Below are 17,926 nucleotides of genomic sequence, written 5' to 3'. Positions count from 1 at the left end.
ATTTTTGGGATTTCATTGGCTGTAAGCCATAATCATATATATATATATATATATATATATATATATATATATATATATAATATATGAGTTTCACATTTTGAACTGAATTACTAAATTAAAGTAACTTTTCAATGATATTTTAATTGTTTGAGATGTATGTATGTGTATATATATTTTTTTTTTTCGTAATTGCCAAGACAAAGATACATTTAGGCTGTTTAAGCTATGCAATGGTGAAATAGTGGTCAAATAACTAAAAAACAGCAAAAAATGTTCATTTATTAGTATCATTTTTTTAATTTATTTTTTTCTGATTTAGTTTTTGGCCCAAAATGTTCATTTTGGTGCATCACTAACTTAAAGGAATACTTTTTTTTTAGCATTTAGAACTACAGACGTGGAGGTTAGCCCACAGTCAGCAGGTTAATAATGTGATGTGATATCTGTATAATATGCATTCTGGTCCACTTTTTTTTTTAAGAATCTGTATTTCTCAAAAGATTCCCATCCTCTCAGATTTACTCTCTGCTCTCTCTCTACCAGCCTGCTCAGACCAGCCGCTCCCCGCCGAACAGAGCAGCACCAGCGCTGGGTTAAGGGTTTTTTACGAGGAAATTCAGCTCATTGTGCAAACAAACAAAAAACGAGAAGAAAAAGAAAGAAAAGTTCTCAGTTTGGAGAGCCGAGCTGCTGAACCCCTCCAGGGGGTTTAGTGTTGAGACCCGAGTCTTCAGGAAGCAGCGCTGAGGTCAGGAGAGCCCCACCATGTGGTCGATCTGTCTCATGTACATGCTCTTCAGTGGGAGAGCGTAGCGCCGCTCCTCAGGGATGCGTTCACACTAGGAGAGACAAATGAAACGATCAGATAGAAAAAGACTGAAAATACTGGTGAAGTTATGCTGTATGCAGATACCTGTTTTTTGCTTTCCTAATAGGGCTGCAACTAATGATTATTTTTGTAGTTTTTTTTTTATTAGTCGATTAGTCAACGATTATTTCTTTCATGTCCTCCATCTCTAAAAATGATAGAAACAGCTGAACATGAGATTTAAAATGCATTTACTGTAAACGTCTAGAATAGGCCCGTCATAATACTAACTTTATTATCGACTTTTCGTTCAATAAATTTACATGACGTCAATCAATTTAATAATCGTGATATCGTCCATTGTGTTTGAGCTTACTAAATGCACTTACATATATTGTGACTGTGGGCGTTCCTGCAGTGACCCGGTAGTGCAAAAGCACAGAGAGACACAGACACAGGAGTAAATTAACTAAAAACTAAAAATTTAAGAAACATATTACTGGCCCAGTGAGGCTCTAGTTGCTTAACTTTAGTATCTCTTAGGTTCGTTTTGCCTCAGCCTTCTATTCACTGTCACCAGGCAGGGTCTTTATGCTGGTTCAACAAGTGCCAGCTGGGGCAGACCGGGGCTGCATGTCTTGGTGTGAGGCAGACACGCAGTGTCCCCTGCCTCCACACTTCGCAAAATAAGGCACGGTTCCAAAATTAGATGCATGAAGAGGAATGGAAAGTTTATTGTCTTTAAAAGAGTTCATTCCATTATTATGATATCATAATTTTATGAATGCCAAATTAGTGGTCTAAAAATGCCAACAATATGGTTTATTGCAATAATTTCTGGGACAAAATATTGTTTGCAAACAACTGTTAGCATGACAGGCCTATTCTTACCAGCTTCAGTCCCTTCCAAGGTGTACTCACACAAGTCACTCCATGCTGTTACCTCCCAAAGCATGGCTCATTTTATACTTTTTATTTTATTGTTTATACTTTATATTTTACTGTATTTTGTATTTTGTATGTGTATCATTCTGTATCTATTCTATGTTGTAGTGCTGGGCAATTTTCACATTTAATTTGGTTAGTTCGAATTACAGTTTTAATTTGATTTAGTCACAATTTTACACTTTTAATCTAAAATATCTGAAAACGATCAACATTTCAGAAGTGTTTATGCGTCTTACACTGGTTACCAGCGCCTCCCACAGAACAACACGCGCATATTTTCTAAACATTCCTCTCAGTTCGAGGACTGAACTCATACCGAAAAAAGTTCCAGCACTTTTCACACAAACACCCATTGGGATAAAGCATATATTTAGCTAGAAATAAATCCTACCACTTCTAAAAACTGCAGCTTCATCTCATCTCCGGTGAGGATAAGTGATTAATTGTGAAAACAATAATAATCTCTCTGTTAAATTTCTTCTGTGACTCGTTTTGTGTGTAATTTCTCAATTTTCAATTACAAACCCGCGTTCTGAAGTATTATCCAGTGTCCTTCAGTATGTGAGTAACTCAATGAGTCGACTCAACCCAAACACCATTTTTTTTAACAGGTAAACCTAGTTTTGAACCATTTCTTTGTCATCTGTAGTTTTATTTTTAGTAGGGGAGAAATAAGTGTACCATACTATGTATACCTGCTACTGGAGGTCCAGAATTTTAATCTAGGACCAATAAAGTATATATAAAGCATCTGTATGTCTGTCTGTCTGTCTATTTGACAATGCTCTCCATAAATCTGGCAGCTCATCAGATGAACAGGATAAAGTCCAGTTGTACAATGCTGTCGACAGAATAATCTAGCCTTAACTAAGTAGTTAACCAAATTGTTGGTGATGTAAGCATGCTTAGGCACGGATTGTTTAAACGCAGTGGAAGTGCAGGCCAGCGGGAGAATGAGCCATTTAAGGGCTTTGTCAATTTTATGCAAATAAGCTATTATTCTGAATATGTGTGTTCTTACATTGCTGATATTGGCTTGAGGCTGCTTGATTGGCTCCCTGGCTGGCTCCTCACAGGGTAAGTGCTCCTCCCAGCTCTTCTCCCTAAAGCGTGGGTCTATGGGCACCACATGACCCTCTGTGGTGAAAATATAGCGACTCCCAGACCTGTGAAGTGGGTTTTCTTCATCGAAGAGCTGCAGAAGGAGAACACAGGCTCTTCAGCAGCAGTTTAAAACACAAACGCTGCATCGCATAGTACATAATATATCGTGACTCAGCATTATTAATCCATAATGTGATAATATTCTGTATTTAAAGCAGCTTTACAGGTGTTTTTTTGCATGATTGCATAATTGTGCATAATAATGTTTGAAGTTCATATTAGAGCTTAGATTGTCTGCCCGAACCCGACCTGACCCGAGGCCCGACCCGAAATCCCCCCACATTCCTCGGGCCGGGGCTCCAGAAAATAGTCTGAGATGTAGGCATCTGTTTCTTAATTATATTTTTATTAAAAAAAAAAAACTCTGGTGTGATAATCACAATGTTGCTAAGTAACCAATTATTATTGTTAACGAGAACGAACCAAATAACCAAAAACTGAAAGTGAAAAACTAATTTATTTATAATCGCTGTTTATTTGTGCCAATTCTGTCCGGGAAGTGGGAGTCGGATTCAGCAGGGAGTCGGATTCGGCACAACAGCGGCAGCGTGGCGGCACCTCGCGGTCCGCAGTGTTAGTTGTAAGCGCTCACACTAACCGCAAAATATGACAGAAAACACTGAGGGAGCTGCAGAATTATCTATGGGACTAGAATACGAGCACGAGGAGATAAAAGAGAAACAGGAGATACAGTGTGTGAGAACCTTTACCTGTGAGTAGCTCATACACCAGAACACACTCACTCTCTCTCTTTGTCTCCCTCTCTCTCTGTGTCTCTCTCTCTCTCTGTCTCTCTCTCTGTGTCTCTCTCTGTGTCTCTCTCTCTCTGTGTCTCTCTCTCTCTCTGTGTCTCTCTCTCTCTGTGTCTCTCTCTCTCTGTGTCTCTCTCTCTCTCTCTGTGTCTCTCTCTCTCTCTCTCTGTGTCTCTCTCTCTCTCTCTGTGTCTCTCTCTCTGATTCTGATCATATTTCGCTCATTCAATCAGCCCGAAAACAGACAGTTCATGGTTCGGGTTGGGTCGGGCTCGGGCTGTTGTTTTTTTTGTTGTTTCAAAACCAGCCAATAAAAAAGCAGAGCCTATTGATTTACTAATAAGCTTTAAATAACAATTAAAAGTACGAATAAAGTACAGCTTTGGAGAATGAGAGCACATACCAGGTAAAGGTACTTGCAGGTCTCGCTGAGGAAGAAACTCTCCATACGATCTTCTTTGGATTTATCCACCACGTGATGGAGTGTAGCATAACCACACCTGCAACAGGAAATGATGTTTAAACAGAGCTAAAACAAATGTAGGACAGTCTTTAATCATTATAAATAAAGCCGTACTTGACTTTGGTATTTGTTTCAAGGCTCTGAAGGATGTCCATGCCGACATGAAGGTAGAAGGGATTCTTGGTGGCCTAAAAGAAATTTAAAACAAAAAAACATATGCCTTGACTATTCATATAAATACAGTAATGTCAAAAAACATCTTGTACATCACATAATTTTTTGTATTTTATTTTTAGTTTTTTGCATGACTGGGCTTTTATGTAGGTTTCTGATTTACTCTACTGTTAGGAGTACATATAATATAAAATACTAAGGCTTTAAAATTAAAGCTTTAATTGCTATTGGGTTTACTTAGTCACCTAAAATTGTATGAATAACAATATACGAAGAAATCAGACTTTATTACCAGAAAACTGAAGAATAAAAACAATAAACCTTAAAAAAAAAAAAAAGTATATGCTAATAGCTTTAAAACGGCTTCCTTTACAAATTTAAATTGACATATTTTAAACATTTTCATAAACACTGTAAATGGCATTACGGTATTAAAATCAGCCACAATTCCTGTCTTTCTCCAGTTATCAAAAATAAATTCTATTCAGTGTGCATTACCCTTTAAGTACCTCGTATCCAGAGTTTTATAAAGATTTATCAACTGTGCTGAATAAATAATTCTCTGTTTGTCTGTGATACAAAAATAACTTTTTTCTGAGCTGTGAATAGATTGCGCAATTCCATGTGTCTCTTTTCTGAGTGAATAATTGCTGTTTGCTGTTGTTTTTCTATTTTACTCTGATAAAACACTCATACAGTGAGGAACAGCAACAGGAGCTCCTCAGATAAAGTACTGTTCTCTCCAGGCAGGATGGAGCGAGACAAGGGTTTGACTCCACAGAGTTGAGCTCCCATTAGTTCAGTGTATTAGCTTGTTATGCTAACTGGCCAGCGAGTTGTGTCTGCTTCTTTGTTGGTGATATTATTGCGTATGATACGTTATGGCACACCCCTAGACTCCACCCATTAACCATAGTGATACACAGATAAAGGTAAGTATAACAGAGAGAAATGCTGAGTACCTGATAGAGCAGGTATGTGGACTCCACCAGCTCTGGTCTTAAAGGGTAAAAGAGCACATCCGGGGCCTGCAGCTGCCAGTTATACCTTTCGGGCAGCGCCCCAAACCGCCTCCAGATTGCATAGTAGAAAGCATGCAGACAGATAGCGTTCTCCACATCTCCGTTTAGAACCTGAGAGAAGAACAGAACAGAAAAACAGTTTAAAACCAGGTCAGCAGGACAAAACCTGAACCATTACACAAACCCACAGCCCTGGTTCTGAGAGATAATCTGCAGAACCCTTTCAGGATGATGGTTAAACCAATCACTGTAACCACAGCTGAGATAAACGAATGAGTGACGGTAAAAAAACACACTTACAGGAAAACAAAGCAGAGGTTCAGGAAAAAAAACTAACTGTGACCACAAACATTTGCATTGCAAACAAATCAAAAAAGCCCCGTAACTGATTCATTTACTTACACTAAACTCTATACAGGACTGAAACCTGGAGTTACTGAATCACTACACAGTAAAACACACAGTCTTAAAATCACAGAGTCTACATTTTTTTACTTTTGATTTTGCTATTTACAGGTTTATGTTTGAGTAAAATAAACATTGTTATTTTATTCTGTAAACTACAGACAACATTTCTCCCAAATTCCAAATAAAAATATTGTCATTTAGAGCATTTATTTACAGAAAATGAGAAATGGCTGAAATAATAGATGATGCAGAGCTTTCAGACCTCAAATAATGCAAAGAAAACAAGTTCATATTCATAAAGTTTTAAGAGTTCAGAAATCAATATTTGGTGGAATAACCCTGGTTGGTTTTTAATCACAGTTTTTTCATGCATCTTGGCATCATGTTCTCCTCCACCAGTCTTACACACTGCTTTTGGATAACTTTATGCTGCTTTACTCCTGGTGCAAAAATTCAAGCAGTTCAGTTTGGTGGTTTGATGGTTTGTGATCATCCATCTTCCTCTTGATTATATTCCAGAGGTTTTCAATTTGATAAAATCAAAGAAACTCATCATTTTTAAATGATCTCTTATTTTTGTTTCCAGAGCTGCATATATCAGGATATAGGAAATTTTCTATAAACAATTTTTTTCATAAAATAACACAATAAAATATAAAAAGAAATGTATGAAAGTATGCTTTCATATTGTACTATATTTTTCCTTTAATTGAGAAACTTTGAGCAAGCTTTGAAGTGCATCTCAAAAAGTTAGAATATAATTGAAAAGTTACTTCATCTCATTCATTCAGTTCAAAATGTGAAACTCATATATTATTATATAGATGTATTAAACACAGTGTGATCTATTTTAAGTGTTTATTACTTATTTACAACGAAAACCTAAAAATCAGTGAGAATATTATATAAGACCAATTGGTAATTTTGGCAGTGTAAGCAGTGTGCCAAGTCCTGCTGGAAAATGAAATCCACACTATAGGTGAGAATGCAAATCAGTCAAAGCCAACCAACTGCATCTTACCTCTATCAGAGGCACACTGATCAGCTCAATCTGCTCCTGCCCTGCCTCTAAACCCATACATCAACCCAGTGCTCCTCTCAAACTGCCACTCCCATTTTTTAACCTTTTTTAAATTTGAGCTGAGGATGGAGTCAGCAAAATTCAGAAGGATTTAGTTACCCTTTAAATTCAACTCTGTAAACCGGATGTAGGCTAGACACTGTACTAGACAGACAGACGGACAGATGGGATGACAGACAGGATGACATACCTGAAGTCCAGGAAAGAACGCCTGAAGAGAATCAATCCAGGTGTTCATGATCTGCCCATTAAACATGTTTACATTCACATAAAGGGGAGGATCCCCTTCTCCTTCATTACACGCCTCTCTCCTGTGTATAAACACACACAAACACACACACACATACACACACACTACTATTTAATACATTATTATAATACACGGTCAAGTTCATGCAAAACCTCATATCACCAAAACTAAAACTTTTCTTACAATTCAATGAAATTTAGTGTGAAATTTGGACACAATTTAGAACAGCTGCCAAATACATATGTTAAAAAGGGACATTATTTTTTTTAAAGAAAGCAGTTATTCATGTATCTTGTTCCAAAGAAACTGGCCGAAGAATATTAAAAACAATATATATATATAAAAAAATTATGGTAGATTTTTATAATATTCCCAGTTTTATAACATGTCCTAAAAGTCCAGTCTGACTGGCCTCCCAACACATGTTAATCAAATCTACATACTGTTATAATCAATGAAACCTACAGTTAACATATAATAATAATAAAAAAAAATGCTGCAAAATTAAAAAATAGTAAGTAAGAAATAATTTAAATTATTGTATTTGTTCCCATCATTAATGTGGACTCTTCTACAACAACCACAAAAATGAAATATTACAAATTATTAAAAACTAATAAATTGATTGAATTGATTAAAAAACATTACAATTACATGGAAATATTTAATAGCACTAAAATCAGTAAGTCAAATAACAAATAGGTTAACAAATGTTATTCACACGAATATCTCACACACACACAAACACACGCACGCGCAGGCACACGCGCACGCACACGCACACACACGTGCGCACACACGCGCGCACACACGCGCGCACACACGCGCGCACACACGCGCGCACACACGCGCGCACACACACGCGCGCACACACACACACACACACACACACACGCACACACACGCACACGCGCACACGCGCACACACGCGCACACACACGCACACGCGCACACACACGCACCCTCTTCTCAGGTGGCTCTGGATGCTCTCGTAAGCAGCTGTGAACATCTTGTAGTCTTCTTTCTCCCCAAAAAGGATGTAGGATTTGAGCAGGTACTCATAGAACGAGTCCATTCCTGCACCCAGACCACTCTGCTTCCCCACCCACTGACCCGTCTGGATGTTCACCACGTTTCCTGAACAACAGAACAAGAAAATATGTGTGAATTAAACATTTGTGAATTAAATATGTTGAAATAGATATTTTCTGTACACTAGAAAGTTAGAAGATCAAATCAGAAGATTTCAGGACTTTACCCAGCAGCCCCGTCTCGTTGCTCCTCAGGTTCCACAGAGCTCGGACGGCCCTCCTGGCCACCCACTCGAACGTGGAGTCTCCAATCAGACGGCTCAGGATGCCAAACTCCACCAATAGAGACCCCGCCCCCGCCGTACACGTCTCATTAATGCTGTCAGCAGGAACACCACGCTTCAGATTCACCTGTTTGTGAAAAACAACAAAAAACACATCAAAACAAGGTTCATATACAGTACTAATCAAATTTAAAATCAATAGCTGGATTTTCTCAGTCAGATTTATGGAATTCAGGCTTTCAGTTAACAGCTGTGCTGAACTCATCAAGAGTTAATAACTTGAATTTCTTGTCTCTTAATGTGTTTGAGAGCATCAGTTGTAAAGTAGTGAAGAGGTAGAGTTACAGGTATACAGTGAATAGTGAATATTTGAGTAATGTTCGAATCCAGATTATGGTAAAAAATACTTGTAAAAAAAGAAAAGAAAATAATGTAAGAAATTATGTTCAGTCACATCAGAAACATTTGGAGGAGCAGGAAATTAGGTTAGAAGTAGTTAGTTAGTTAGAGGTGTTAGGAGAGTAAGTGATCTTTGAAGAGCTCTGTCTTCAGGGGTTTATTAAAGATAGTGAGAGATTCTCCTGATCTGGTAGTAGAAGGTAGTTAGTTAGATGTGTTAGGAGAGTAAGTGATCTTTGAAGAGCTCTGTCTTCAGGAGTTTATTAAAGATAGTGAGAGATTCTCCTGATCTGGTAGTAGAAGGTAGTTAGTTAGAGGTGTTAGGAGAGTAGGTGCTCTTTGAAGAGCTCTGTCTTCAGGAGTTTATTAAAGATAGTGAGAGATTCTCCTGATCTGGTAGTAGAAGGTAGTTAGTTAGAGGTGTTAGGAGAGTAGGTGCTCTTTGAAGAGCTCTGTCTTCAGGAGTTTATTAAAGATAGTGAGAGATTCTCCTGATCTGGTAGTAGAAGGTAGTTAGTTAGAGGTGTTAGGAGAGTAGGTGCTCTTTGAAGAGCTCTGTCTTCAGGAGTTTATTAAAGATAGTGAGAGATGCTCTTGCTCAGACAACAGTAGGTACTAAGAGAACAGTTTGGATTATTTCGTATGAATATTTGGCAAAACTTGGAGGCGCATCAAAAACATTATGATAAAACTGGCTCTCATCAGGACCACCCTAGTAAAGGAAGAGCAAGAGTTTCATCTGTTGCACAGGATTAGTGTTGCATTCTCTTTTAAACATATGGCATTTATTACTACATGTTTAGTCTCGAAATATACACAAACAGTTATAATTATGCAGCATGAGATAACGGGGGTCTGACCCTGGGGTAGGGGATTCCTGTGCTGGTGTTCTCGAAGGCGGGCAGCAGCCGGACAGCCAGGTCATGCGCCAGGTGTAGCAGCTCATCATCATAATCATCCAGCCCTATATCTCCAAAAGGGTGTCGAGGATCAGTCAGAAGAATATGTGCAGAGATCAGACTGCCCAGGATCCTAAAAACAAACCGAGAGACAGAAGACCATCATTAAAACAACATGTCATGCGTCCTTATGTATTTACGTCACACGTACATCCTCTAAAAGAAGATCCGGCTCAGTTTTACTGAACGTGAGCGGCTGGTGGAGCAATGGAGACTTCAGAAGAGGAAACTCAGAGCTCAGTAGCTCATTTACTCATAGTAAAACCAAAGAAACGAAGGAGTGAAGTTTCTGACTGAGCGCTGTCTCTCTCTCTGTCTTCTCTCTCTGACTGAACATAACCTGGAATCGGATTCATCCGCTCTGAAAAGAGACTGCATCACACCCGCCCAGTTTAAAATAGACCAGAAAATGGACAATTTCAGAAAAATACAGTAACAGATTTGTTACTCTGTAATTAATCTACAGTTACAGTAGATACAGAATCACCAGCACCATAATCTGTTGTACCTGTACTGCTCTGTAATTAATCTACAGTTACAGTAGATATAGAATCACCAGCACTGTAATCTGTTGTACCCGTACTGCTCTGTAATTAATCTACAGTTACAGTAGATACAGAATTACCAGCACCATAATCTGTTGTACCCGTACTGCTCTGTAATTAACCTACAGTTACAGTAGATACAGATTCACCAGCACTGTAACCTGTTGTACCCGTACTGCTCTGTAATTAATCTACAGCTACAGTAGATACAGAATCACCAGCACTGTAATCTGTTGTACCCGTACTGCTCTGTAATTAATCTACAGTTACAGTAGATACAGAATCACCAGCACTGTAATCTGTTGTACCCGTACTGCTCTGTAATTAATCTACAGTTACAGTAGATACAGAATCACCAGCACTGTAACCTGTTGTACCCGTACTGCTCTGTAATTAATCTACAGTTACAGTAGATATAGAATCACCAGCACTGTAATCTGTTGTACCCATACTGCTCTGTAATTAATCTACAGTTACAGTAGATACAGAATCACCAGCACTGTAATCTAATCTACAGTTACAGTAGATACAGAATCACCGGCACCGTACTCTGTTATAAGACATATTTTGGCACAACACTGCTTCTTTTCTTATTTGGTTTGTTGTTGTTCTGATCAATCTAGAAAAGCATTTTTTACACTGCAGATGAAACAGACCAAGGTTCAGTAGATCCGGAACAAGAACACATTTGGTCAAACCAAATTTTGGTCCTTTTGATCATATTATAAAACATTTGAAAAGGACTGAACTGAACGTCTATAGAGAGATCCAAAAACAGAAAACACAGGACACTGTACCTGATGTTCGCCTCAAACACCTGTACTGTGGAATCCTTGTCAAAGGAGACAGTGTCAATCACGAGTTTGACAGCCCGATGAAACTCTGACACATTTCCAAGCACCTGCAGAGAGAGAGAACGAAACAGCCCTTACTAAACAAACCAGTTCACTACAGAATCCTGATTTACATTTTACAGCTCTGAAAAAATGAAGAGAGCACTTCAGTTTCTGAATCAGTTTCTCTGATTTTGCTATTTATAGGTTTATGTTTGAGTAAAATGAACATTGTTGTTTTATTCTATAAACTACAGACAACATTTCTCCCAAATTCCAAATAAAAATATTTTAATTTAGAGCATTTATTTATTTTGCATTAAAATAGGAAATGACTGAAATAACAAAAAAGATGCAGAGCTTTCAGACCTCAAATAATGCAAAGAAATCAAGTTCATATTCATAAAGTTTTAAGAGTTCAGAAATCAATATTTTGTGGAATCACCCTGGTTTTTAATCATAGTTTTTTTCATGCATCTTGGCATCATGTTCTCCTCCACCAGTCTTACACACTGCTTTTGGACAACTTTATGCCTGCACTCCTGGTGGTTGCTGAAAGACACTTGCTGAGCCGTCGCACAGTGGCAAATATCTAGCAGGTTTAATATCTGGACCAGTTGGCAAATGTGAATCAAGAGCAGCGGCTACCTACAGCCAATGGGATAATGTAGAAAGAGAACCATGGGTCCAAAACGCATCTAATGCATGGCTACAGACATTTATGGAAAAATCTGATTTTAGCCCGACAAAAACCTCTTCTCTGTGGCAAATCAAGGGTCCTGTAGTGAAACTAATGAAACAGCCTTGCTGAGCTATCGCTAAGTGATTACTGATGAGTCGCAGGCACCTGGCAAATATCTAGCAGGTTTAATATCTGGCCCAGTCGGCAACTGTGAGTCAAGAGCTGTAACTACCTACAGTCAGTGCAATCATTTTAAAAGAGGAAAGCATGGGTACAAAACACATATTCTACATCATTAGAGATTTTGATAGAGACTCTGAACACTTTTTTGTTTCCTCCGTTATATTTCATAAAATGACTGTAAAATTATAAAGGAAAATCGCGAGTCAGTCAATGGAGCTTAATACTAAAAACTTACATTAAAAAATATTACCTATTAACATTTAATTCTGAGTATTAATTTTATTTAATTTAAGTTAAATTCTGTATTTTACTAAAAAAAGCAAAAAAAGTGTATCTATATATTTCCATTTTTCTACAGTAAACGGATTTACACAGTTAAGACACTAGCAATACAGCTACTGTGAGCTAATTGTTGAAAGTTTTAGAAAGTTTATAACTGAATTTAAAAGCTTAAAACTTTATGTCTGTGGTACTGAAACATTTCATTTTGTTCTATGTTTAGGACATAAGTACATATTTCAGTATAAAACTGATCAGACATTTATAAACTCTGATTTGGCTCAAAAGCTCCATATGGACCCATTCATTCTGGACTCACTTCAGGTGCGTATTCTCCACTACAGAGATTATCGGACATGACGTCACTAGTTCTTGTGTGTGTTTAGTTTTGCTGTGTTCTCATGACAAAACAGGTTTATGTGAAGTAGCTGCACAGCTTCAAACGCTTTACTTACCAGCAGAGTATCCAGAGTATCAATAAGGGTCAGGGAGTAGTTTCCAAGCACATCGTTAATGTTGATGTTCGACCTGAAACAAACATATTAGATAGGATTAAAATCATTAAATTATTAAACATCATTAAACTATAATTAAGCTCTACACAGACACAGCATGTGCAGCATATTCCTGCAGTGTTTTTTTCCTGCAGTCTACTAGCAAATTAAGCGTTAGTTGCAGCTCTATTTAGCTGATGATTGTATACTTTCACACTTATAATTCAGTGTATAACTGTGGTTTTGTAGATGTGCAAACAAGCAAATACACTCCTACAGTCATTATTTATAATATCCTGACTATATGGATTTAGACTACTTAGTAACTAAGCCTAGGCTAAAGGTAACAATATGTTTAGCTCATTTTTACCCACAATCACACCTATAATTCAGTGTACTGTGGTTTTGTAGACGTAAGTGCAACAACCAAACACGTGAGGTCTTTGTACCTAGTCCTTAGGATCAGAATAAGATCTAAGAATCACATTTCAGGTCAAATTCATGCAGAAACACCAAACCTGAAGGTTCACAAACCTTCTAATAGCACTGCAATTATATTTCCAAAGTTATATATAGCATAATAAAGTTGCTATAGTCGTTATTTATAATATCCTGATTGGATATGGATCGAGGCTACTTAATAACTAAGCTTAGGCTAAAGGTAACAATATGTTTAGCTCATGTTTATCCATTACCACACCTATAATTCAGGGTACTGTGGCTTTGTAGACGTGCAAACACTGAACAAAAAACACTGGGTTAAAACCACGCTGGTTACTTATTCTCAGAATATGTCATTATTATATTATCCTTCAGACCAGTAGAGCTGAGGTAATGAAGTGAGACAGACAGATGAATATAGAAAAACACAGTTTGAGGTGTGTTAAAACATGACCCTGATATCAAAGAACATTAAATAAAGGTTAAGTTTTTTTGGTTGCATTACATCCTGTAATGTTGATGATGGAAAAACAACCTTAAAACAATATTTAACATTTAGCATCATTGATTAATAGGCATCATTGATTAATAAATAGTTAATGCTCTGAATCTACACTCACAATAATGCTTCTTTAAGGGGAACGTGCTCGCCACAAATATTAAAATTAAAATAAAAAATATTATGTCCCTTTCCAGAAAAAAGACATACATATTTAAAGTTTAATACAAACTACACAAAAAATACAAATAACATTGAATCAATGAAAAATTGATTTGCACAAACAAATCAATTCTGATGTCGGAGACAAACATGGTTTTCATTAGTGACACGTTATTTTACATTGATTTAACACTGATTTAAAAATTATGGTTTAATATAAGTTGTTTGTAACTAACGTACAGTATATTTAATTTATATATATATATATATATATATATATATATATATATATATATATATATATATATATATATATATATATATATATATATATAATTTTCTATTTGCATAGCTTGTATTTGGGTTCTTGAAGTGTAGAAAATGAAACTTAAAGTGACATTAAAGTCTCTACATTTTTGGTAAGAATGTGTAATTGCACTGAGCATGCTAAAAAAGTACTTTTAAAGCGTGCATTGTGGTGCAGGCTCTTTTCAGAGTGGATGAATCTGGTGATATTAGTGAGGATTCTGTTGTGCTCTGTATTATCTTGTCAGCTCTCTGCAGCTCCAATTCTGTGATTATTTAGTTTAACAATGCTTTTGAGTCAGCACCATTAGCTGGCCATGGTCACCAGCTGCTACCAGACACCCTGTTTTTAAAATGAATATATGTCTTCAATTTTGCATGGGTAAACTAAATAATCGTCAGCATTATAAGATGTAATGCAAACGTTTATTATTAACTATAATCAATGTTTAATAAAGGTTGTTTAAACGTTTTCTTTCTATCATCAACATTAGAACATGCAATGTAAACATTTATTCAATTTCAGAATTTCAACTCTATCCAATGTTTAATAAAGGTTGTTTAAAAGTTGCTTTTCTTCCAATTGTCAACATTACACGATGTAATGCAAACGTTTATTCAATGTCAGGATTTCAACACTAACCAGTGTTTAACAAATGCTGATTTAGTCTTGATGATGAAAAGAGAAAAGCATCATTTAAAGATGCGATGCAACCCAGACAATTTGAACGTTTATTCAATGTCAGCATTTCAACACTAACCGAAGTTTAATAAAGTTTTTTTTAATGGTTGCTTTTCTTTGAATGGCCAACATTAAAATATGTAATGCGAAGGTTAATTACATGTCAGGATTTCAACTCTTACCGAAGTTTAATAAACGTTGTTTAAAAGTTGTTTTTCTTCCTATCGTCAACAATACAAGATGTAATGCAAACGTTTATTCAATGTCAGAATATCAACACTAACCAATGTGTAACACATGCAGTTTTAGTGTTGACGATGAAAAGAGAAAAGCATCATTTAAAGATGCAATGCAACCCAAACAATATGAACGTTTATTAAATGTCAGAACTTCAACTCTTAAAAAAAAAACATTTATATTAAAACATTGGTTAGAGTTTATTTTCTACCATCATCAACATCAAAAAAGGTTTGAAGGCTGCTTTTCTTACATGTCAGAATTTCAACTCTAACCAATGTATAATAAAGGTTGTTTAATGGTTGCTTTTCTTTGTATGGCCAACATTAAAAGATGTATTGCAAACTAATGTATCAACATTAACTGAAGTTTAACACATGCTGTTTTAGTGTTGACGATGAAAAGAGAAAAGCATCATTTAAAGATGCAATGCAACCCAAACAATTTGAACGTTTATTAAATGTCAGAACTTCAACAAAAAACTTCAACTCTTAAAAAAAAACATTTATATTAAAACATTGGTTAGAGTTTATTTTCTACCATCATCAACATCAAACCTTTTTTGATGTTGATGATGGTAGAAAATAAACTCTAACCAATGTTTTAATATAAATGTTTTTTTTTAAGAGTTGAAGTTTTTTTTCTTTGTATGGCCAACATTAAAAGATGTATTGCAAACTAATGTATCAACATTAACTGAAGTTTAACACATGCTGTTTTAGTGTTGACGATGAAAAGAGAAAAGCATCATTTAAAGATGCAATGCAACCCAAACAATTTGAACGTTTATTCAATGTCAGGATTTCAACTCTAACCGAAGTTTAATAAACGTTGTTTTAAAGTTGCTTTTCTTTGTATGGCCAACATTAAAAGATGTATTGCAAACGTTTATTCAATGTCAGAATATCAACACTGTCTAAAGTTTAACACATGCTGTTTTAGGGTTGATGATGGAAAGAAAATCAACATTTAAAGATGCAATGGAACCCAGACAATCTGAACGTTTATTAAATGTTGTATAAGAAGTTGAGCCTGGAGCAGTATAGGGTGCAGCAGTGGGGTGGGATGAACCTACGGGTTGAGGGTGTCTGGTCCCCGGCCCGCGCAGTCTATTGGGTTGAGCTCATCCTCCGGAAAGGCGTGTTTCATGTAGTTATCATATCCGAAATAAAACATGTCCTTCGCCATCCTCCTCATCTTCACCCGGAGCGCGTGCGGGAAGGAGCTGTACTTCCTGTCATACTCGTCTCGGCTCTCTTTGAAGAAGCTGAGGTAGGACTCTTTGGGGGTGTTGGCGCTGACCCGGGAGCAGGTCGCGTCCCCCGGCGCGCCCTGCGGGTACAGGCGGCGGGACCACGCGTCATTACCGGGCTGGACCCCGGCGGGCTCGGGGAGGGAGGCGGGCCGGTTGAAGCTGAAGTGCAGAGGGAAGTTGAAGCCCCAGCTCGGACCCAGACCGAACGCGAGCCACAGCGCGCAGTTCAGGGCCGCGCGCAGCACCAGCAGCGCCACCACTACACACCGCCATCGCATGATTGCGCTCCGGCCGCGGCCGCGGTCATCGTTCGCGCGGAGGCCGGTTTTAACGGAGGGCAGAATCTATAACCGATATCACTAATCGATAATTCACTTCTGCTGCTTCCTCCTGCTGTCTGTTTTCACTCGCAGTTCCTGCAAACTAACTCCTCCCTCCTCCGCTGATTGTCCGCCGGTGGAGACACGGACGCGCCCATTGGCTGAGGCTGCTGCCGCTCAAGCGCGCAGGTGTGCGGGGATGGCGTGGCGCGCGCTGCGTTGAAGCGCAACCGACCAATCAGAGAGACACAAGTAGTTTACGCCTCACGCGCACGTAAAAAGTATGTAAAATATCTCTGGCGCCCTCTAGAACCCTGTCTAGAGCTCACATCTAAAAGAAATGAAGTTTATTATATTAAGTATATTTTTCTCCTTTTTTATTGTTTTGACCTTAAATACAAACAGCTCTGTAAAATAAAAATAAGAGAGCACTTCAGTTTCTGAATCAGTTTCTCTGAATTTACTATTTATAAGTATATATATTTGAGTAAAATGAACATTGTTGTTTTATTCTATAAACTACAGACAACATTTCTCCCAAAATTCCAAATAAAAAATATCGTCATTTAGAGCATTTATTTGCAGAAAATGAGAAATGGCTGAAATAACAACAAAAAAAAAGATGCAGAGCTTTCAGACCTCAAATAATGCAAAGAAAACAAGTTCATATTCATACAATTTTAAGAGTTCAAAAATGCAAGCAGTTTAGCTTGGTAAAATCAAAGAAACTCTCTTTTTTTCCAGAGCTGTAATTTGTCACATGATCTCTTCAAATAACTTCTGTTATTTGTTTATTTTTTCTGCAAAGTATTTCATTCATAAAGAAAAAAATATTGTAGAATAGATCTACACCCAAATTTACGATTTTTAAGATAAAGCAGAATATATCATAAAATAAAAAGCCTACATTAAACTAAATTTATAAAAAGCCATAATGATTTTTTTTAACAATTGTTGTTTGGTAAAACATAACTTTTATTATTAATAAATAATTATATGTGTTTTAGAGTCAAGCAAGTGTGACATATTAGATTGTATTGATGTATTGTATTAATAATAAAAAAAAAACCTCTAGGGGCCGGGTATTTATTTTTTTATATTATTGTCTTTATTTCACAATAAAAATCGACCTTCACTCCGCACAAGTGCAGACCAAATACAACTAAAATAGTATATGTCATTTCCTGTTAAACAACATAGCACAATTTGATGAAAAAAAGAATAATAAAATAATTATAATAAGTAACCAGCATTTAAAAAAAACA

The 17,926-nt window shown here is 36.9% G+C and overlaps 2 protein-coding genes across 2 annotated transcripts in view; both read right to left on the bottom strand.

Moving 5' to 3' along the window:
• Positions 1-17,926, bottom strand: part of tnfrsf18 (tumor necrosis factor receptor superfamily, member 18) — a 148,372-nt gene that overhangs the window by 84,626 nt on the left and 45,820 nt on the right. The window lies entirely within an intron of this gene.
• Positions 57-16,905, bottom strand: edem1 (ER degradation enhancer, mannosidase alpha-like 1). Its single transcript, XM_049479479.1, has 12 exons — positions 16,162-16,905; positions 12,721-12,793; positions 11,086-11,189; positions 9,645-9,816; positions 8,329-8,512; positions 8,033-8,207; positions 7,011-7,131; positions 5,272-5,442; positions 4,250-4,323; positions 4,076-4,172; positions 2,778-2,951; positions 57-839 (listed from the first exon to the last, which is right to left on the bottom strand). The coding sequence occupies exons 1-12, from the start codon at positions 16,617-16,619 to the stop codon at positions 750-752; spliced, it is 1,893 nt and encodes a 630-aa protein (XP_049335436.1). The 5' UTR covers positions 16,620-16,905; the 3' UTR covers positions 57-749.

This window comes from Astyanax mexicanus, chromosome 5 (genome assembly GCF_023375975.1).
Source record: "Astyanax mexicanus isolate ESR-SI-001 chromosome 5, AstMex3_surface, whole genome shotgun sequence".
Taxonomy (NCBI): domain Eukaryota; kingdom Metazoa; phylum Chordata; class Actinopteri; order Characiformes; family Acestrorhamphidae; genus Astyanax; species Astyanax mexicanus.
This window is presented reverse-complemented; position numbering and strand designations above follow the sequence as displayed.